The sequence below is a fragment of the Cupressus sempervirens genome, chromosome 2 (assembly GCF_028749045.1).
Source record: "Cupressus sempervirens isolate cs-2001-9-10 chromosome 2, ASM2874904v1, whole genome shotgun sequence".
NCBI classification, from domain to species: domain Eukaryota; kingdom Viridiplantae; phylum Streptophyta; class Pinopsida; order Cupressales; family Cupressaceae; genus Cupressus; species Cupressus sempervirens.
This window is the reverse complement of record NC_143119.1, coordinates 293,998,637-294,023,179: the sequence shown is the minus strand read 5'-3', so window position 1 is coordinate 294,023,179 and position 24,543 is coordinate 293,998,637. Positions and strand designations below refer to the sequence as shown.

At 33.1% G+C, this 24,543-nt stretch overlaps 1 protein-coding gene across 1 annotated transcript; it reads right to left on the bottom strand.

The window, feature by feature from the left end:
• Positions 1–23,047: 23,047 nt before the first annotated feature.
• Positions 23,048–23,741, bottom strand: LOC149572232 (indole-3-acetic acid-induced protein ARG7-like). The gene has a single exon (XM_089810911.1). It carries the CDS (start codon positions 23,723–23,725, stop codon positions 23,342–23,344), a length of 384 nt encoding a protein of 127 aa, XP_089667037.1. The 5' UTR covers positions 23,726–23,741; the 3' UTR covers positions 23,048–23,341.
• Positions 23,742–24,543: the final 802 nt, after the last annotated feature.

Here is a 24,543-nt window from a genome sequence, read left to right as displayed (position 1 = left end):
GTTTACATGCACAATTATGAGATGGATGTGTGGTGAATGAATTTATGGTTAAATTTTTGAAGGACTAATTCACCCATCCACCCTATCCTAGTTTATTTTCCCTATTGTATTTCCAACATAAACTTCTCATTTTGCTTCAATGATTCCTTTACTTCTTTCTCACTGAGACTCATCATGAGTTGCTTCAAAGTTTGTTCAAAGATGTCCTTGAAAGTCTTCTTTACATTTTTCCATCTAGGTTTTACTGCCTTCATGAGCTCATTAGGAATTTTTCTTGAAAGCTCATCTAGTGAGTACTTCTGTTTGCCCAATTTAGTCACAAGAGTATCCTCAATCTATCTTTTCTCTTCTTCATTCCTTGTCTCATACTTGAGAACCTTAAAACATGACATGACAGTTCCTTCTTCCATCCTCTTCAATCTTTCTTGGAGTTTAGGTGCAGATCTTTTGAAGATACTATGTCCCACTTCTCCTATGCCTAACTTCAACTTCCTTTTGGATTTGGTTGCCCTTCTTGTAAATACAATAGAGGAGGATTTCATAGGTCTGGTTATAATGATCTTCCCCTTCTTCTTGGGAGGCTCTTCCTTCTCAGATTTTGATTCCTCAACTTCATCCTCTTCATCATCTTCATCATCATCTCCTTTTCCTTGTGTTAGCATGAGAGTGGAACTTACTTTCTTTGTGTTTTTCATTAATATATCTATCCTCTTCCTTCCCTTGTTCACTATTTGAGGTAGCTTGATCTCAAGCTCAATTCTTTCCTTTGCTTCATCATATGTTCCATAACAAGTGGCTTTGGGATCCATAGGCTCATTCAGTAGAGCTTCAATTATATCTTTAGTTTCATCAATGTTAACCTCGTATTCTAGAGGCTTAACCCATGCCACTCGAGGTCTAACTGTTTGATTGTATACTTTGTCACAGTTAACCATGAAACTGATATCTTGCTCATGGTCTCCCACAAGCTTCCTAGGTATCTTAAACCTATTTTGGATCTTTTCTTTGAATTTTTCAAACTATTACCCATGATTCTATCAAAATTCTCACCCATTTTTGCTATATATTCATTGATTTGATATAATAATGGAACATCCTTCCTCCATATTACTAAACCTTTGGAAGGGAAACAAATTTGAACAAAGAAGAATAGACATTTCAAAAGGGAACCCAACTTACATGGGTTTTTCTTTGACATTTTGATGATCTCCATGTTTTTGCTAAATTGGTTCAACAACAACTTGACTAGGTCAAAGGATACATTATTCTTATCACCTTGTATGGAAGATCAAAAGATTCACATGACATGTTGTTCAACTAACTAGAGATGTATATTTTGTGAGAAATCGCATGTATGACAAACTTTGGCTCCATGTCTATTATGCCATTAAGCTTCATGCCTCTTCTATCCCACTCAACAAGAGTACACTTAGCCAATTCAACCTGACCTAGGGTTTTGGTTGTCATTGCTTTGTTTAACATTGGCGGTCCAATAATTCTATGAATCATTTTCTTTGTAATCTAAATGGGTTGGTCCAACCATAATTGCCTATTATAAACATGACCTAGAATAAGTATGATCTATTTGACTTGAAAATCACTTGGTATATGTGAAATATGTGTCAAACCCTTGATTTCCAAATGTTAATGTTCTGGCTTTAATACAACATGCATGCATAATTCATTGAACACCTCGATCATTTCTAGAGTGTTGAGTTCCTGAATAGAACAATGGTAAAATGAACGAATGTTGTGCATGAGTAATACCTTGGGCAGAGTTTGAGACTCTCACCAGCTAGCTTGAGTGCCTTTACAATTGTTGGACTCAACTTGAATGTAGGTGCCTTGTAGTCGACTCCACATACAACCATTTCATAACATTTCTTGACTTTGCTGCTTGATGATGCCATGCTTAGTAGGGTTTCTAAAAATTATAGAAATATTCAACAACAAATACTCAAATCGCTTGAGGGCTCTAAATTTTCTCTTCACAAATAACTCTAGGAATTCACACTGAAAAAATGAATTTGATTTCTTCCTTTTAACGAATTTCCTCTTTTTAATCCCCAATAATGCTTCATACTTCATGTTCATTTAGTAACAACCTATCCTCCACCCTATTTTACTTTTAATGCTTGGGAGGCATTCATAGTTTGGTAGAGTCACCAAAAACTCGATCACTACATCCAATTTTAGTGTGTCCTAAGCTAGCTTGGTAAGGTCTTTCTACTCATGTAATGCCCTGCCCGGAGATCCTTGGAACAAGGATAAATATAATCCAAGATATTTCTTTTTTATAAAACAATTATGCATGCACATGACATAAAACATACAAGGATCACAAAGATCACAATTGAAGATTAAACAAACATCCAAACACCAACAGATCTCCAAATGCCACTACTGAACAAAAGGATGCAAAATTATTTTGAATCCAAAATATTCCAAAATTAAAATGCAATTTCAAGGTATTCAAGAACACTAAAGATGGTATCCAAATCACCTTGAAATTTTTTTTGGTCAAATTGAAAAGTGCCTATTGTTTACCCAGACAGGGTTTTTCAAGAACTAGGTGATACTTTCTAGTATTGTACAACCTTTCTAATGAAGGAGTACATTACTTTTAGGGTCTAGGTGACACTTCTTAAGAAGGCATGTATTACTTCATTAGTATCGTATGACCTTTCTCAAATGGGCATGTGATAATTCAAAGTATCATATGATAGAGTTTCTATGGGCATGCAATACTAGAAAGTATTGCACAAGTCTTCTTCTTTGGGCATGATATACTTTAAAGCATTACCCAATGTTGATGCATACTAACCCAAGAAAAGAAATAAATGCTCTAAGGAAAATAAGGGAATAAAATAAGAAATTAGAACCTCCACACTAGAGAGTACTAGATCCACAGTCGAGCCATAGACACTCAAAACAATAACTACTAGATGGAAATTACATCTAACCATCTAAAATAGCAGTGAAAGGAAAGAACTGAAAGCAACATCGCAATGTACTAAAATAACAAGCTAAGTGCACGATTCATCCCAATAGTAATAGCATCATGAAACCTTGAAGTTCTTAACCATCCCCCACATGTAACATCCCAAACTGCCAACTAGATAGTTGGAGCTGTCATATAAGGACATCACTACTAAAACATAATAACATCATAAGAATAGGAAATCTAACATGCTAAACGAAAAGCAATAGATACTCCAACTAAGAAAATAATATCATAAAATCATATGGTGACCATCATAATAAAGAAATGTGTTAATACTAACATCATCTAAACATGATATACAAGCATTCCAATGAAAGCATAAATCACAAGAAGGCATACTCTAGAACCTGAAGTACCAAGTGAAAACATCCGACAATAGTCACATTGGGAAAATAGACCATCTTTTTACATTGGTCCTTAATAGTAGTGAAGGTAGCTATGCCTCCCAACTATGTGGAATCTATAGGTCCACTCTCACCATGTTGATGGAGATAATGATCCAACACAAACACACAAAAAGCACATCCATGGCTAACACTCATGCCAGACCAGTATGATGAATGAAACCAAGAATAGAGACAATGCATAAACTATAGGTCCTAGTAAGACACCCAATGGGCTACTATGTAGGGGTTGACACCATGGAAAGTCACTTGGCATCGGAAAACCCAAGCTTGGAATTGTGCAGACTCAACTTCCTAATCGAAGGCTCTTACACTGAAGCATTTTACTATCTTAAGTTTTCCTAACACCCAGTGTTGTATTTAGTTATCACTTAAAAATTCCTCCATCAACCCTATGGCACCATAAACACCAAGCTGTGAGATAGAAGGCCCCTCCATGTGCTACCCTACTATACCCATGCTCATCCAACGATAAGTGCCCATAGGCATACACATTCCCAACCCAACCCAAAAGTATCATAACTCCATAGAAGTAAAAATAGGAGATCGGGCATCATAAGTCACTTGATAGTCTGTGCACATGTATTTTTGTGTGGTGCACCACCATCATGAAGATCATAACATAAGGACTGGATGAGAACACAAGAAAAATATCACTCAACTGAAAACAAACTCGAGAGGACAAATGTAACATGCATCCTAATGCAACAAAAAAGTGCAACAATGGTCTGATTGGTATCCCAATGGATGATCTAGGTCCATGACCAATATCATGCTAAGAAAACCCTAGAAAGATGGATGTCATAGAAAACCTGTAAAAACCCCAAAAAATGGAAAACTTTGAAATAAAAACCCATTTGGTTGTAGGGCACAAAAGCCTCAAAAATTGAATAAAATTTGTGTTTGGATGCTGTATGCAAAAATGACCAGCATAATAGTGCAAAACCCCAAACCTTTATCCCAAAAATTGGGAAAATGTTCATACTCAACCAATTGGGTAGAAGCAACAAATGAAAATAGAGGGGAACACAAGTTCTCAACCCCCAAACAAATAGCTACCAAAAACAATACTAGAAATAGAGTTGAAACAAGAAAATAGGAGAGCCCTACTTGATAGCCAAAAGGGCTAAAATAGAAAAGAACCAGGTAAAATAAATAATCCATAGATATTTCCAAAAATGACAACAAAGCAAGGTCTTCCAGAGCTGGATCCAATGAGTCCTTCCGCTTGAAGATCCCATGCCCTTAGCTCTTGCAACAAGTAGAAAACCAATCCTTTAGAAAAGGATTTCAGAAAAAGCTCTCAAATTTCCAAATTACAAAAGTGAGAAGTGAGAAATTATATTCTTCTTTCAATACTTATTCACTTTTTGAGTGAATAATAAATTAGGGAAAATAGCTAGTTAGACTAGCTAGACTCTAAATTGACCCAAAGGAAAACATGTTATTCCTAGTAATAGGAATTCATCTATAGAAAAGCTACTAGAAATTAAATTCAATAAAACTTAAAGCTTGAAAACCCAAAATCATAGCAATTTCTTTAACAACTTTCATGACAATGTGAACATCTAAATGCATAGACATGCTCACTAGTCTAGTCACATAATACAAATGAGCTTGGATTTAATAATCACTAAAAGGTCTAATTTAAACAATTAATTAAGGACACATTGACTATAAAGGGACAACATTGGTAAAATATGAACAATTGAATCACTAACTCCATGTTCTACTGCCAGGGATATAAATCCTACACACTAAAACATATGATCAAGTGCAAGTGCATATAATAACATAGTCAAAACAATAAAGGGATTAAATAACTAATTTAACCATTTATTCAATTATACAGATATAGTCCATTTACATCACTCACATTCACATAAAGCATAATGAAACAAGAATGATGCAAATATCCATAGCATAAAATCTATCACATAACAGAATCAAAGATATGTCCAAATAGCAGATAACTAGATATCATCATAGACCTACTATCATCTCAAAAAAGGAAACAACATGCAAATATGATAAACTAAACAACATAGTAGTATAGCATCTATGACACTAAAATCATCTGACCCACAGGTCATCTCAAATGAAACATGACATGAGTATCAAGTATCTCTCAAATCAAAATATAATAAGGTATAGACTGCAAACATGAAAGGCACTACAACCCGACCTAGCTCGGTAAGGTCTTGAATTTATAATCATCACTCGGTAATCCTTGTGAATCTTGAATGATGATTGGATCATTTTTGTTTCTAGCTGGAACTGATGTTAAAAGACTTGTTCTGAATCATAGCTCCAGTGATCTCCATAGAGAACTAGGTTGAAATGATTGTGCCACCCAACTTATTGACTTGGATGTCATGCACTTCATGATTTTGACTTACATTCTCTAGAGATTTTGGTACCCATTATTGCCTCATTTGTTTGTTGATATTTTTGACTTTGGCTTTCTTTTCATCTTCACTTCTTCCTGTGTTTATGCAATTCTTGGCAAGATGTTCAAGTTCTATATAAATAAAAATCTCTTTGTTGTATCTATTTTCCTCATATGATGTTTCACACATTTTTCTCTTATCTGTCCAAATTCACCATAGTAATGACATCTACACCATGTGTTGTAATCCCATCAAAATATTGCTTTCATAATTTGTTCTACTGGGTTCCACTTCTTGGTTTTGCACTTTGAAGATTTGTGTTATTGATTCTTGCAATTGTGACACTTTCCTTCAAACTTAGGTTTTTCTATGCATTCACTTGCTCTATGACCATGCTTTTTGTAATTGTAAGACTTTCCGTTGAATTTTTCTTTACCATTGATCCAATATTTATTTGATGTATGACCTATCTTACCACAATGAATTCAAATAGGCCATTTGTTCTTCTAAGATCCTTACTAAGATATCCTAATCCAACTTTTCCTTTGTGCCTATACTAACTTTGCTCATTTAATTGATTCATGCTTTCTTGAGATTTCATCTTTCTTTCATTGGTTTTCTTTTCAATGTTGATATCATTGGGTAAAAGTACAAATTTGTGTCACCTTTCAGGCTAACTTATCAGAATGACTAAATTTGAGGTTTTTAATCTAAAAATCAATTTTGTTCAAATATATGATCTCTAGATAAATTCATTATAGCTAAGTTATATATGGTCTCACACTTTTCCAATTATAAATATCTATTAAATGCATGTTCTATACTAGTTTGTACCCAATTATTAAAGAAATATAATTATTTAAAAAATTTGGCATTTCAATAACTCTTACTATTTTTTATGATATATTTTTAATAACTTATAAACACCATTTTATAGAGCTCAAAGTCAAGAATATTCTCATATAGATTTTATAGTGTTCTAATTATTTATAGTATATTATAATTAAAAAATTATACAAGCACATATTTTAACACTTGAAAAGATGTCAATTTTGAGAAAGAAAAAAATATAAAAATTACATGACATTCTAGAGGAGACAATTCTCTTCTAGAATGTATAGTTTTTATTCAGGTTATAATAGATTTTTTTTGAAAAATGTGGTGGGAGATGAAAACTATAAATTTTAGGTGTGTTGAAATTTGAATCATTATAAAAGAGAGAATATAGGTCTAAAGCCAATTTTTAGTTTTGAATGTTCTAGATATATATGCTATGTATAACATACTCTAAGATCAAAAGGAAATTCATTTATTTCCATATAGTTTTGTGGTGGGAACTAGACCCCTAATTTTTAGCATTTTTTAGCAATTAAAAAATCATGTTTGAAAAATCTCAAAATATATCAATTCATATTCTAAATAATTGTTAAAAATTATAATCTTGAACTTGATCAATTTCTACACATTTCATTAGTTTACTAGTTTTATATCATTGAAGGTGAAGAATTATATTTTTGCTAGCATTTTCATTTACAAAAGGGTGACACAGGTTTGTGCTTGTACCCCATTCTACAATCTTTTATTCTCTAACATTAGATTGATAAGTTCTTGATTTGCATCATTGAGTTGATCAATAAAGTCTACTTGTTGAAGGGATAGTTGTTGAATTTCATTTTCCTCTTCTTCTATTACTTCTTTAGCTTTGTCTTTCGATTACATAACTTCACATAATTTGACTGATTGGATTTTTGGTTCTCTTTTCAGCTTTATGACTTCTTCTTAAAGATTGGAATTCTTTTCTAATAGATATTTGATTTCTACATCAGCTTCATATGAATTTCTCTCTAGGCATAAATCTTCAATTGTAATTTCACTATAGAGATTATCATCCATTTGTACTAAAATATCTTTCCTTCTTTTCAATGATTGAGAGAGGTTCTCCTTTTCTTTCTTTAGTTCTCTAATGGCCAATTTCAGATCCAACTTTTCATTCTCAATAGCCTTTTCTAGCCTATATACCTCCATTGTCTCTCATCTTATCTCAAATTGTTAAACTTTTGACATGAGAACCAAAATCTCTGATACCAATTGTATATAATATAAGGTAGACAAGGTTACTAAGAGAGGAGTGGTGAATTAGGAACCAATAAAAATTTATCTTAATTAACCAATTAATCCTTCATATATTATTCTGATCTAATTGCATCTATGAAAGAATGAAATCAATAAAACATTCATAACACTTTTACACAAGATATGGTTATCCAGAAACCTTCCAATTCGAAATTAAAATTGGGGTGGGGATGATACCCACAAGCTTTAGTAATATAATATAAAGTTAACATGTTAAGGTTTATAATTGACCACTTTTAGTGATCTACTCTATTAGGAGCAATAAGGAATGTGAGGTTCACCTTGTTAAAGGATTTCCAAATATACAATAAAGTATGCACTCGATTAGGAGATTTAGCAAAAGATTGTTAAGCCTACCCTATTAAAGGATTTGATGCACCTATTATGATGAACTAGTGGCTGATCTTTGATCTACAACTCTTATTTGCTGAATGAGATTCCTTGTATTGTAATGATCACCTAATTGTGATAGATAAATCTCCGATGTCCCTTATACTACTTGTATCCTTCTTCAATTCACACTCATGTACTTCATAATCTTTTTCAATCATGTATTTGGATATGATACAATCATTGCATTTATACTAATCCAAATAACAACATACTAGAGTTGGCTACAATACCAAATTACTCATAATTGACAAAATTGGTCCAACTATTGTAACTCAATTTCAAAAGACAAACTTGGTGATTTTTTGATACACGAAAAACATTGTCAATGCTTGAAAAACATTGGCACTTAGTTGAACTTGAAGATCAGTCCATACTAATAACTTCCAAGTAGCTAAAACTCAGTTAACACTCTATGACTTGGTGAACATTGAGAAACTCGATAGTTGCTAAATCACTCGGTTGACACTACATGATTCAATCAACACTAGATTCACATTGTTAACATTGTGAGCTCAGTAGATATAGTAGAACTTGGTTAACATACCAAATCTCAATTAACACTATGATCTTCTTCACTTCTATTGAATAGCTCAGTAACCTCTATTGTGCAAACTTTTGGTAAAAACTATGTGGCTTTGAAAACATTGTAAACTGACTCAGATGCTCAGTAGACATTGTATTCTAACTAGTTGGCTTGGTATCAATTGAAACACTTAGTTAACACCACTGAGTGAATGATAAGATCTGTAGCAACTATAGAGCTCAATAGCAATCCAACCATTTGACTAAGTGTTGATTCATTGATAGACAAATGGACCTAAATGTCAACAATATTTTGGGGCCCAATAGGTACTTAAGAATTAGGCACCCAATTTTTAAACAATCGGGTTCTTGATTGTAAATTAGGCACCCAATATTTAAATAGTTGGGCACTTGATTTATAAATAATTGGGTACCCAATTATTTAAATATCAAGTGCCTAATTCTAATGCCATGGGCACAAATTTCCCTTTAGAATTGGGTTTTTCCTTGGGGAAAGGCATGGTATAGGCTTGGTGGGACCAAGCCTATGCCATTATGTATCAAATTTTGACTAAGGCAATTATTCGACAATTTCAGGGATTGTCTTAATTTTTATACAGTCTTCCCAACTGAATTGTTTGACAAAACAAAAACCCATTATAGGTCTTAGTATTCTAGTTTCAAAAATGTTTTGATTTCATTTTCTATTTTTCATTATTTACTAATCAAAAGTGTCTCTAAAACATAAAATAGCGAGATTCACTAAATCTTTAATAACTTTTTAATTTTTTTAAATTTCTTAAATTAATTTACATGTCATCGATCTTCACACAATTCTTTTGAAGTTAAAAAAAATCCAAAAAAATTAAATTTTCATTAAATGATGGTGTCTGTACATGAAAGGTTTTAGAAATTAGCTTAATCATCAATTAAAAAAATATTCATTAAATAATTAAAGAGAATTCTTCTCATCAATCATTGGTCTGTCAGGTAAGTTCTTTTAAAAGGATTCACAAAAAAATATTTAGTTAGAATTTAAACATATGAAATGAAATGCTTTTTCCATGCGTAACTTTTTATGCAACTTTTTATAATCACACATACCTAGAATCTTTTTAAATTGAAGATTTTGCAATTTAGAGAAAATTTGATTAGATGTTTAATAATGATTGGTGTAGAAGTATGCATCACCTATGCTTTGAGAAGTAATTGTTTACCCATTTACCTACTCTGGGTTGGGTCCACTGCTCCACATATCTTACCATCACATTGTCTCGTCAAAAGTTCAAGACTACCACAAATTTGTCTATAAGTACTTTTATGATTTGATGGTCAATTTTTTGATTTGTAGATTCTGATTAACAGTTTTCTAGTTTTTCATCGATTCAATTCACTCATATTCCTCACACATTTTTTAGAATGGTTAGAAACAAAAACCTTTATTGCAATTAGTACTTGATTCTATATTCTACTCTGATTGTTGTTAATTGTGAGTGTTTGCAGATTATTCTCCCTTCAGTGTTCAAATGTTGACAAGTGTACTCAATGCATTGAATTTATGCAATGGTACAAAGTAGAAACTGACAAATATCTAATGCAGAGGGTTGCGTAGGGGACTACAACTCATTAGTGAAAGCAATAAGGCAAGTGGATGTTGTTATATGTACCATTGGGGGGCCCTAGATTCTTAGCCAGCTAAGGATCATTGATGCCATCAAAGAAGTGGTGGCCTCAGTTAAGGTTTACTCCTTCCTCAGATTGCTTTCTATTAGAAAACAAACTATGATAATGCATTCATGGACTCCTGATATTTTCATTTATTGGAGAAGATTTGGAGGTTCATATAACTTTTAATAACTTTTTGAAAAAATCTTTTAAGTGTTTCTCTACATTATTTTTTCCTGGTTGGATAGCCTCTACCAATTTAGAGTACCTAATTTGTAAGGAGTGTTAATGGTGCAGGGGTTTCTTCCTTCTAAATTTGGGCATGATGTGGATCATGCTGACCTAGAGGAGCCTACCCTTGCCTTCTACAAAGAAAAGATAAGAATCCACCGTGCTGTGGAAGAAGCCATGATTCCTTACACATGCATTTTTTGTAACTCCATGACAATTTAATCTGGTAATAGTGCTTTCCCTCACATGAACCAATGCCAACTCGAGTGTATTTACCATCTAATTTATTGATAAAAATTATAAAACCTCCAACAAGCCAATGGAAAAAAAAAAAAAAATGAAAATGTGATTTACGAATTCATGACACAATAAAGTATAGAATAAAATGTTTAAATTTTGCTGACACCATTGTCGAGGCGAGATTAATTGTTTAATGGCAGAGACGAAGACACTGTCCCTACCTTTAGGCCTCATTTGGTTATGGGAAGAACGGGCACGGAAGAGGATTTTCAAAGCCAAAACTAGGTTATGGAGGAAAAGACGGGCGTTTGGTTCAGCAAATGCAAAACTCAGTTTCGGTTTTCATCTGCCAATTTTGCCCAAAAATTGGAAGAAACATCTTCGAAGAAATAGGTGGAAGTTCAAATCAAAACCTGAAGTTGGGTTTTTATGAATGCGTTTGAATAAATCGTCAGGTCTGTACAATTCGCATTATATTTTTGGAAGAAGAAATTGGGTTTTTTGGAAGATGATGGATTGTGCTATTTTCGTGCTCTGCTATTCAAAGCCGAGGGTTTCTGGTGTGCTGGGTTTCTTGGGCTATGGCCATGGCATTTTTTGGGCTGTGGCCATGGCGTTTGTTGGGTTTCTTGTGGCCGTTGCATTTGCTGGGTTGTGGCCGTTGCATTTTCTGTGATTTCTTTGTGGCCATGGCTAGGGTTTCTCTACTTTGAACAGTGGTGGCGGCTTTGAACGGTTCTCTTCTCCCACCCACCTTTGCATACTAGATTTTTTTTGGGTTTTTTTTGTTCATTCAAACAGGTCTACTTAGAAAAATAGTTAAAATATATGCTTAGGAATGAGTTCCAGTATGTGCTCACGCCGTTTAGCTCTGATTACTTGTATATATCATAGTTAAAGTTTTAATTTTTTGTACTCATAGCAATGAAATTTACAAGTATATCAATAGCTTTTATTTATACATAGCTAAACCTATACATAGTTTATCATGGTTCTATTTCTATTTGCTATCTGCTTAGCAATTTAGTCAATATATGTGGTAAATGTTTGTTTCAAATTTGTTTTTAAAATAGTCAATATTTGCTCACTAATAAATTCAAGTATAGTGCTATGAGAGATCAATACCAATGAAATGAACAATTAAACTTTGTAATAGTTTTTGGCTATTTGTTTCAAATCTGTTTAGCAAAATAGTCAATATGTGCTCACTAATAAATTCCAGTATAGTGCTGTGAGTGATCAATACTAGTGAAATGAACAACTAAACTTTGAAATAGTTTCTTGGCAGTAATGAGTTCTAGTATATTTTTGTGAATGCCAATGAGTTCTAGTATACTACTTTGAGAGATGAATGCAATACCATTAAATAGAGCCAAGTCATAAACTTGTGCTCACTAATAAATTCCAGTATAGTGCTATGAGAGATCAATACTAGTGAAATTAACAACTAAACTTTCTAATTATTTCTTGCCAGTAATGAGTTCTAGTATACTGCTATGAGAGATGAATGCAATACCATTAAATAGAGCCAAGTCATAAACTATGTATGGATCAACTATGTATAGATCAATGGCAATCATGGCTTTTATCTATATATAATCAATATGTGCTCAATATGTGCTTAATAATGAATTCTAATATGTGCTCATGTGATTACCTATATATATCATAGTGCCAATCAAGCAAAACATGGCAATCATGGCTTTTATCTATACATAGTTGACCTATACATAGTTTATCATGGTTCAAATCTGTTTAGCAAAACAATCCAATATATGTTTTAACAGTTTGTTTAGAATCTGTTTAACAAAATAGTCAATATATGCTCGCTAATGAGTTCTAGTATAGTGATGTGAGAGATCAATACCAGTGAAATGAAAAACTAATCTTTGTAACAGTTTTTTGCCAGTAATGAGTTCTAGTATATTGCTATAAGAGATGAATGCAATACCATTAAATAGAGCCAAGTCATAAACTATGTATGGATCAACTATGTATAGATAAATGGAAATCATAGCTTTTATCTATACATAATCAATATGTGCTCAATATGTGCTCAATAATGAATTCCAGTATGTGATCATGTGATTACCTATATATATTATAGTGCCAATCATAATAGCAAAACATGGCAATCATGCTTTTTTCTATACATAGTTTATCATGGTTCAAATCTATTTAGAAAAATAGTCCAATGAGTTCTAGTATAGTGCTGTGAGAGATCAATGCAATATCATTAATCAAAGTGAATCATGCCAATGAAATGAACAACTAAACTATGGATATATCAAGTGTGTATTGATCCATGCAAAATCATTCAACATACTTATGAGGTCATAAACTATGTATAGATAAAAGCCATGATTTCAAACTATGTATATCAATGCAGAAAGAAACTCTATTCCCATTGCCAACATTGCTACTTTTCATCTTCTAAAAGATGAGCCTCAATTTCAGTGGACCCGACGGTTTATTAAAACACATTCATAAAAACCAAAATTTAGGTTATAGTTTGTACATGTGTATGTGTACATACATACACGTGTCTATATATTTATACATGTGTGTACATGCATACATACATACACACATTCATGTGTGTGTATGTACATACACACATATATACATGTGTGTGTACGTACACACACACACACATACATGTGTGTGTATATACATACATACATACATGTGTGTGTACGTACATACATGCATACATACACGTGTGTGTGTACATACATACATGCATACATGTGTGTGTACGTACATGCATACATACATGTGTGTGTGTACATACATGCATACATACATGTGTGTGCACATACATATACACATACATGAGTGTTTACATATAGACAAATGGAATCAATATTATGCTTTCATTGGTATAGATAGATTACATGGAGTAGAATGACACATTATTGTAATTTGTTCATTATCGGCTTATGATCCTCAGTAGTTGGTACTCCTTGTTGTATTTGAATAAATAATCGACTTCTTAATGCAATGAGGCTAGCAAATAATCATGTTGTATCTTGATAGGTGATAGCTGATATCTCATAACTGATAGTGTTTAAATTGTCCACGTTTCAGGTCACTGATGGATCCTATGGAGAGTATAGAGGTCCAAGGAAGCATAGTTAGGAAGAACACATACACCCACATTCTCACAATTCTTTTTGCTTTTGTTGGCATAACCAAAGTATTGGTAGCCTAAGAAGGAAATAAAATGGGTAAACAAATGAGAAAAGGAAATTCTTTTTATAGAGACATTATTCATTTGAATGAGGTGGATTTTCATGATCAGATTTAGATGAGTAGGGCAGCCTTCTTTTCTCTAGCTCGTATTCTGAGGCTGAAAGGAAGCTTGAGAGATACAATCCACTTGAAGTTAGAGGAACAACTAGTGATGTTCCTCCACACCCTTGGGCACAATCTAAGGAACTGCAAGATTGCCCATAACTTTGGGTACTCAAGAGAGACAGTCAGTCGGTACTTCCATAAGGTTTTGATGGCTATCTTAGCCCTTCACGAAGATTACTTCATACCACTTGGTCTAGGCACTCCTCTTGAAATTAGTGGGAAGGATCATTTTGAACCGTTTTTCAAGGTAAATCACATGTTGTTACAAGTTTATTATCTAGAATTTTGTCCTTATCTTATTATTACTTGAGCATACATTTGATTAGTGTATCATATCCCACAGGATTGCATTAGAGCCATCGACAAAACCCATATTCCAGTGTGAGTCGATGTCGACATACAAGGTAAATATCGTGATAGAAAAGGGAACCTATCACAAAATGTTATGGGTGTCTACTCCTTTGATTGTAAGTTTCAATACTGCCTTGCTGGTTGGGAAGGCTTTGTTGTAGATATTCATGTTCTAGCCTCAGCTCTATCTAGATCAGATCCACTTGCAGTTCCTCCTGGTAAGCCAAATCACATTTTAATATACTCAAGGTTATGCTAAATGGTTCAAGTATTGACAATATACTTTCTTAATGTAGGAAAATATTATCTTGTAGATGTTGGATATCCAAATGCACCTGGATTTCCACTCCTTATCAGTGTACATGCTACCACTTGAAAGAGTGGTCAAGAGAGAACCCAATAAACTCTGCACATGATTTGTTCAACCATCGACACTCCTCTCTTAGAAATGCAATAGAATGTATGATTGGTATTCTGAAGCAATATTTTCCAATCTTAAGACATGCAATGTCTTATGATATCATGACACAATCCTATATTGTTTTAGCATGTTGCATACTTCACAATTTCATTACAATAGAGGATGACCTTCCATTGGAAGAAGCTATTGAAGAGGAAGATGATCATGATGGGATAGAGGTACCACTGCTTGAGACATATGGGTTGTCTCAGGAGGATAGAAATGAGTGGGCTCAATTTTGAGAAGATATAGCAAGTAGGATGTGGGAAGATTATAGATCACGAGAATAAATGATTTTTTAGAAGGTAGTGTGCTTTATATGATTAAATTGATGTATACATATACAATGATGGTGTGTGATTTCATTATTTTGATATCAGTCCTTGCTACATTCTAATTAAATAAAAAGAACATTAACTTTCAATTTCACACCTACATTATGTACAAAAAATGTTTGATCATATCTGCAATACAAAATCCAACTTGAAATATAGATTACATTGTTTTAAGTGCAAGAAAACCACAATTATTATACATCTTTGCATTGAGAAAGTACAATAACATGCTTCATAATGGGGCTCATGACTATTTACTTGCCATTGATATCACCATTTTGTCTTGCTAGTAGTTTTTTTGATGCTGATGTATTATCATCAATTATTGCTTAAAATGTGTATCATCTGATAGGAGTAGCTCAAATGTCTCCCAACTATTCCTCCCATCTACTGCCTCAAACCCACTCAAATTGTCACATGCTATAGTTGAATAATGCTTATCATTTTCAGTTAAATGCTTTCAAGTTTATTAAATGTTAGCCTCATCGCATTAGGATGTATTAAAAAATGATATTTAAATTTTTTCGTCTTCAATTTTAAATGAAATATAGCAAGGAGTACCAAATGATGAAGATCATAAGCCCACTAGTAAGAAGAGAATAGCAATTTTTTTGAAAATCCTATTTTTTCTAATGTTACTGCTTGTTGCATTCCATTTAAATTTAAAGAGCAATAAATTTCAATTTTAGTCATATGATTACTTTAAATCATAATACATTTACCTATTCAATATGTTAGCCTCATTCCATTATGATGTATTACAAATTGATAGTTAAAGTTTTTCACCTTCAAATTTAAATGAAATACTAGAAGGAGTACACAATGGCATATACCGAGCTCATGATGAGCATGGACAGATCTGATCATGTGAACTAGATGTGTTCTCCCATTACTTTGAGTGATATAGATGGATCCCTCTCTCTGAGAAAAAAATCTTCTTCTTCAAAGAAGAAAATGTGGACAAAACTGATGGAATGCAAGTTTCTAGACTTGCTCCTCAAACAAGTCCATCTCGAACAGAAAGGTGAAGGTGGGTTTAAAAAAGAGGTGTGGACTACAATAGAGAGGACATTCAATGCAATAATGAACTTGAATCTATCACAAGATCATTTTAAGAATAAGATGAAAACATGGAAAGTAGGATATAAAGTAATGAAGGACTTGAAAAATACAAGTAGGTTAGCTTGGAATGAAGAAACTCAAACTGTGGATGCTGAGGATTCAGTGTGGGATGACCTTTTGAAGGTAGGATGATCTTTGTACTCTTTTCATTGAAAAAATTTTCCTTTCTTATTTTAATAATGAAAAACTTACAACCTAATCCATCTATTAATGCTTACATGTAGAGGAGAGAATTCAAAAATGCAAAAATGTATAGGAGGTCACCTTTCCAATATTTCAATGAGTTGGTTGTAATTGTCGGCAATGACATTGCTGAAGGGTTTGCATCTAAAATGCCCCTTGATACTAAAGAAGGGCACCCTATGAACGATGCACTTAACATGCTTGATGAGGATTATAGAAATTGTGGTACACCTCTTAACAGACAACTAGATATTGATGAAGAGTTATATCATTCCAATCAATTGAGTGCAAGTGCTAAAGGGACTCCTCCACCATCATCATCAAGGAGGGGAAAGAGGAAGAAGACATCTTTGGCTACATCATTGGATGTGATATGCGAAACTATGAAGGAACTGAAAGATGGCCTCAGTAAGCCTCAAATTGTAAAAGTGGATAAATCTAAAGACTAATATTTTGAGTGCTGCATATACTGCTCTCAAAGCTGTCCCTAAACTGAGTCGAGCAATTTTTGTGAAAGCACATGATACCTTCGTGCTTCAACATGAAAGAGCCAAAGGGTTCTTGATGATGGATGAGGTGGAGAGAGTGGAGTGGATTGCAATGAAATTTGGTACAATTTAGCTATTTCAGCTACTGACTAGATTGCAATGACTTATGTTGCATGATTACTCTGTTCAATGGTTTTGCATTAATCTCTAATAGCACTAAACTGAAACTATATTGATCTCACATCACTATATTGGAACTCATTATTGAGCACATTTTGACTATTTAATTGACTATTTACTTGATATATCCATAGTTTAGTTGTTCATTTCATTGGCATGATTCACTTTGATTAATGGTATCACACTGATCTCTCACAACACTATTCTGGAACTTATTAGTGAGCATATATTTACTATTTTGTTAAACAGATTCTAAAAAAACTGTTACAACATGTATTGGATTGTTTTGCTAAACAGATTTGAACCATGATAAACTATATATAGGTCAACTATGTATAGATAAAAGCCATGATTGCCATTGATCTTCCATGTATCCATACATAGTTTATGAGTTGGCTGCGTTTAATGGTACTGCATTGATCTATACATAGTTTATGACCTCATAAGTATGCTGAATGATTTTGCATGGATCTATACATACTTGATATATCCATAGTTTAGTTGTTCATTTCATTGGCATGATTCACTTTAATTAATGGTATTGCATTGATCTCTCACAACACTATACTGGAACTCATTAGTGAGCATATATTTACTATTTTTTAAAATAGATTCTAAACAAACTATTACAACATGTATTGGACTATTTTTTTAAACGGATTAGAACCATAATACACTATGTATAGGTCAACTATGTATAGATAAAAGCCATGATTGTCATTGATCTTCCATGTATCCATACATAGTTTATGAGTTGGCTACATTTAATGGTATTGCATTGATCTATACATAGTTTATGACCTCATAAGTATGATGAATGATTTTGCATGGATCTATACATACTTGATATATCCATAGTTTAGTTGTTCATTGCATTGGCATGATTCACTTTGATTAATGGTATTGCATTGATCTCTTATAGCACTATACTGGAACTCATTAGTGAGCATATATTTACTATTTTGTTAAACAATTTCTAAACAAATTGTTATAGCATATATTGAACTATCTTGCTAAATAGATTTGAACCATGATAAACTATGTATAGGTCAACTATGTATAGATAAAAGCATGATTGCCATGTTTTGCTATTATGATTGGCACTATGATATATACAAGTAATCACATGAGCACATGCTAGAATTCATTATTGAGCACATATTGACTTTTTTGCTAAACAAATTTGAAACAAATAGCCAGACACTATTACAAAGTTTAGTTGTTCATTTCACTAGTATTGATCTCTCACAACACTAGATACTGGAATTTATTAGTGAGCACATATTGACTATTTTGCTAAATAGATTTGAAACAAACAGTTACCACATCTATTCACTAAATTGCTAAGCAGATAGCAAATAGAAATAGAACCATGATAAACTATATATAGGTAAGCTATGTATAGATAAAAGCTATTGATATACTTGTAAATTTCATTATTGAGCACATATTGATTATGTCTAGACAAAAGCCATGATTGCCATTGATCTATACATAGTTTATGACTTGGATCTATTTATATGGTATTGCATTCATTTCTCATAGCACTATACTAGAACTCATTATTGGCAAAAAATTGTTACAAAGTTTAGTTGTCCATTTCACAGGTATTGATTTGTCACAGCACTATACTGGAATTCATTAGTGAGCACATATTGACTATTTTGCTAAACAGATTTGAAATAAATAGTATGTATGTACACACTTGTATGTACGTACGTACGTACGTATGTATGTGCATATGTATGTACGTATGTATACATACTTGATCTATGCATTGCATTGATCTCTCACAACACTATACTAGAACTCATTACTGAGCACATTTTTACTAGTTTGCTAAGCATGTATGTATGTATGTGCGTATGTATGTATGTATGTGTGTATGTATGTACACACATGTATGTACGTATGTATACATACTTGATCTATGCATAGTTTAGTCATCATGATTGGCATTGGTGAATTCGCAGTTTAGTTGTTCATTTCATTGGCATTCACATGATTGGCATGTGAAGTAATTCTAGATGGTTAGTTGGCTTTGTGTAATGGTATTGCATTGATCTCTCACAACACTATATTGGAAATCATTACTAAGAACATTTTTACTATTTTGCTAAGCATGTATGTATGTATGTGTGTATGTATGCATGTGCATATGTATGTGTGTATGTGCGTATGTATGTACACATGTATGTACATATGTATGTATGTGCGTATGTATGTACACACATGTATGTACGTATGTATACATACTTGATCTATGCATAGTTTAGTCATCCATTTCATTGACATGATTGGCATTGGTCAATACATAGTTTAGTTGTTCATTTCATTGGCATTCACACAATTGGCATGTGAAATAATTCTAGATGGTTAGTTGGCTTTGTTTAATGGTATTGCATTGATCTCTCACAACACATAGTTTATGATCTCGTAAAATTTTGGTATAGTTGTTCATTGCATTGTTAATTAGAGTTATATTTGAACCATACATACATGGAATACACGAGGAGTAGTAAATGATGAACACTCAATTGTAGAACTTGAAAGCATATAGAAATGTGATTTGCTAGATGATTGTATAGTTCATGATTCTATCCTATGGTATATCTATAGTCCTAATTTTCATGCATATGTTTTTATTTCTTGTCTTTTTGTCCCTATTTGATTTCCTATGTATGTTCTCGTTGATAAGATTATCAGAAGTATTTAGGATTTTTGGTATATGATTGCACAGTCATGATTCCGTCCCATGTTATATGTATATTCCTAATTTGCTTGGATAATTTTTAAATTTCTTGTTTTTTTTTTTTCCACAATTTGGTTTCCTATGTGCGTGCTTCTTGACAAGATTGTCAACGGTATTGATAAAGTGTCTTTCTTTTGTATTTTTTTATTGCTCTTGATTTGCTGATATTGCAAGACCACACATGCTAATAAAAAATGAGCTATCTGATGATTGTTTACTGTGTTTGTAAAAGGTCAATATTTCTGATGCCACTCCTTGGTGTATTCCATTAAAAAAATAATTAGGTTTTAATTTTTCAAGCATGTTTAGTTCATATATGCAGGATTGACCATCTAACAATACAGACAGTAATGGGAAGATTGAGCAGCATGAGAGGGTTTCCGTCAAATGTGGGGCATAAGGGCATACATCGTGGATTTCTTAGTGTTTTCATATTTAATGGTGTGTTTTCTCACCACCATTCAGATCATGGATATTGTTCTATCAAGTTAGCAAGTTTTCATATTGTTCATGGATATGTGATCTAGTTAGCAAGTTTTCATATTGTCGTAATTATGTGAAATTCATTATCAGAATTTCATGATGATAAAATATGATTTATATGATTAATGATTTTCATGATCTTTTTTTTTAAAAATTGCATGTAAAATCTATGTAGCCAAAATTTCACATTTTTTAAGAGCAATTATTGACAAAGCATCATTTTTCTTGTTAAAGTTATCATCAAATGTTTAATGTATGTGAATGTAAAATGGTATATCTTTTCTTATATAATATTTCACATAAAATTTTAGTTGCATATTTTGTTGAATAATTAACTAACTTAATAAATTTATTAAAAGGGAGAGATACATAGAGGGGCAGAGAGTGTAGGATAGGAAGGGGGGAGGGAGGGAGAGGGAGAGAGAGAGAGAGAGAGGAGCTTGTGTGTTCCTACATCTGTAGAAAGGTGCCTATTGATGTGTGTTTTATGACTCACCAAATAGTAGAACAAAATACTGAAATATCTTATCCTCTCTTGAATATATATTTGTCTATGACCTCATCAAGATCTTCAAATGTCTCCTCCCCAATTGAAAGCATTTTCCAAGTTGAAGATAGCTAGCAAAATCCTTTTGGTCTTTTCCTCCCTCCACAATATCCTTGTGTGCATAAAATCCATTGAATATTTTAAGTGTTAGAATCAAGTGAGTAGGCCCTTTCAAGCTTGTACGGATAATACTCTCCCCTGGCTCTTTATTTGCTAGGAACTTAATGGTTTCATTCTCTTGTTCACTTCATGAAATGGAATCCTCTTCCACAAAATATGGATCCTTCACCTCCTTATCCTTATCATGTTCACCCTGATAGTTATCATTCTTCAGTGAACTCTCTTTGCAAATTAACTCAACTAGGTACTTCGATTTTGTCATAGTTTTCACCCAATAGGTAAGGATGCTGCCTTCTGCATTTTTTTCTATAGGATCTATATCTAGATCATCAGAAAGCTCCTCTTTCAATATTATTCCTGTCAAGCCTGATTCCAGATCACAAATTATACGATGATTGTGGACTCTGCGGGCTGTTGCTTGGACAATTTTTCCCACTGACAAGGTCTCTTCATTTTCTCCAGTCAGCAGATAAAATTCTTCATCCTAGGATGGCTCTTTATATGGCAATCTCAAATCCTTAAATCCATGTAACAATTCACTCTTTATGTTAGCAAGGGTTTCTTTCTTTTTATTGGATGTCCGCTGCTCCACACTTCTAGCATATTCATCAATATCAAGGGCATTTAACAAATCAAGATATTTTTTGACATGCTCAACCGCCATTTCTTGTGTTTCCTCATCCATATCATCTATATCATGTCCAATTTCTTCACAATATATGTCCTTAGCCATTTTCTTGGCAAGTTAATATGACTCTGGATGAATTCTAGTATCATCCAATGGATCCATAACATGGTTTCTGGAAGTTGCTTGTCCAGTCCCTCTAACCCTTAAAAAAACTAGTAGCATTTATAAAGACAAGTCACTTCAGAGCCTCTACAGTTGGTTGTTGTAACCATTACCTGCTCAACAGCTTCATACTTTTCATCTGGAGTAAGGAAATGTTCCAGTGAATGAAGCTTCAATGATAATATTTCTTTGCCAGGACTATATAATGTTGCAACCATGGCCAATGGATTCTGAAGATACTGACCAAGAGCCACAGCACGCCTCACAATCCCTCTTTGTATCGGCAACTGGTCCTAAGAGATGTGAGAATTCTCATATAGTGTAGGCAATAATTCATTTGCATAAACAACATTTATTGTGTCCAATCCTTGTGCCAAATCACGTGGATGAACACAAACACAGGGAGGGACAGAGGGAGGATACAAACACACACATATTTAGCAGCTAAGTCACAAGGTTCAAGTTTGAGTTCAAGTTCGACAATTATGAAGTTTGGATGAACTTGACAATAAATTAAATTTGACAATAAATTTGTCTTATATAATTTTTCAAAAATATATAATATATATGATCACAATTTCCAACAATGGGACAAAAAATAACTTTGTACAAATGATTGCAAGTATGATTTTTTTTTACTTTTCTTTGTCAATAAATAGAATTAAAATAAAAAATAATAATCATTTTATTTATTCTTGACTAACAAAATAAAGCTATGAATATTCAAGAATAAAAAATAATAATAATGTAGTCTAATTATAAATAAATTAAATCATAAGTATTAATACTTTACTCATTATGATCCTTGTGTTTCACTAGTAAAATAAGATTAATATTTTTTACATCAAATTCCAATTCCAATTCGAAAATGAACAACCAAACGCAAGAAAAAGATATTCCCAGTCATATTCCGTTCCAATTCCAATTTCTAAATTGGCAACCAAACGCAGAATATGGATTTGTATATTCATCTTCCGTGTCAACCAAATGGTCCAACTATCTTCCTAAAACGCATAACCAAGTTTTCGAAAAGCTGGTTATGAGAGAAATTCATCTTCCCTAACCAAACTGGGCCTTAAAGGCAGGGACTAACAATGCAAAAATCAAATTACAGCAAACGAGCTTTTATGGAATGACATGGTTATACTCCTGAGAAATCAAAGATTTCAGTACATTTCAAGATGGTTTCTAATAACAGATGAAAGCAGCCATACCATTCTCCATATGCTTCTCAAAAGTTGTCATTACCAATTCCTCAACACCAAGAGTTTTAGCAGAATTTGCTCTCAAAAGAAATAGAATTTGTTGAAACAGAAGAGGATTGCAAGGAATGAGAATTGGGCCACTGTGTTTGAAACCAAACATCTCTTCTGCCTTGTCAAGCAAAGGCCGAAACAGAGAGTGATTGAAGTATATTGCAGGTACAACAAAGCGCCGTGTTTCACAGCCAAAGCCAACATAAACAGCCAGGTGACCCTCTGGTACATCCACAGGAACATTAACTACATCTTCCTTTGATTTTAAAGCAATTCTCCTCAATTCCTGCCATCGCCTGATAATTACACCCACCATCTTAGCAACACCAGTGAACCCCATAATCTCACAGTGTAGGGAATACAGTACCGTTTTGGGTTTAAATGAACAGCGATGTGAGGATATTTGCATGTTGTGGGTATTGATTTTACGTGTTTGATCGGAATTCTTAAAAAATCAGTTGAATATTCTTCAAAAATCAGTCTAAGAATAAAGCTTTAATATGATGTTTAAACCATCCAATAGCATGCCTGGTTAGACTAAAAGTTGGTTTGTTCAAGTAAGTGTGGAGTCAATTTATCTATGAATTCATTAATTCTTAATTATATTTTGTCAAATTCTCCTAATCTCTTAAATCAATGGGTAAGGTTATGTAGAAGTCTCATATAAATCTGCTTGTGAGGTGGTATTCCATAGTCACTGACTTCAGCGTAAATAGGCGGCCCGTTGACCACATCTTGCATGCATTGGATGGGATAGATTTGCCGTGTTTGGGCTGCCAACTATTTTGGCTACTTGTATGACCTATGACTTCCTATTTGGAGATAGAACAACAATTTGAGAAGAAAGTGAGGGCTTATGATCCCAAGTCGCTCACACACCTTCTAGAACAAGGCATGCATTGAAGGAGCATAACTATGTCATCAATTGAAGAGCTTGGGAAAATTCTTGGAGAATAAAGAGCCAAATAGATATTCTCTCTTTGTCATTTACACATTTATTAAATGGTGGTTGAAGATTATTCTCTCTTTTTCATTTACACATTCTTAAACGGTTGTTGAAGATTTTTTTATTTGAGCTTTTATTTATTTTTATGGGTTTTTGTAAATATCATACCTTAATTATTGACTTATAAG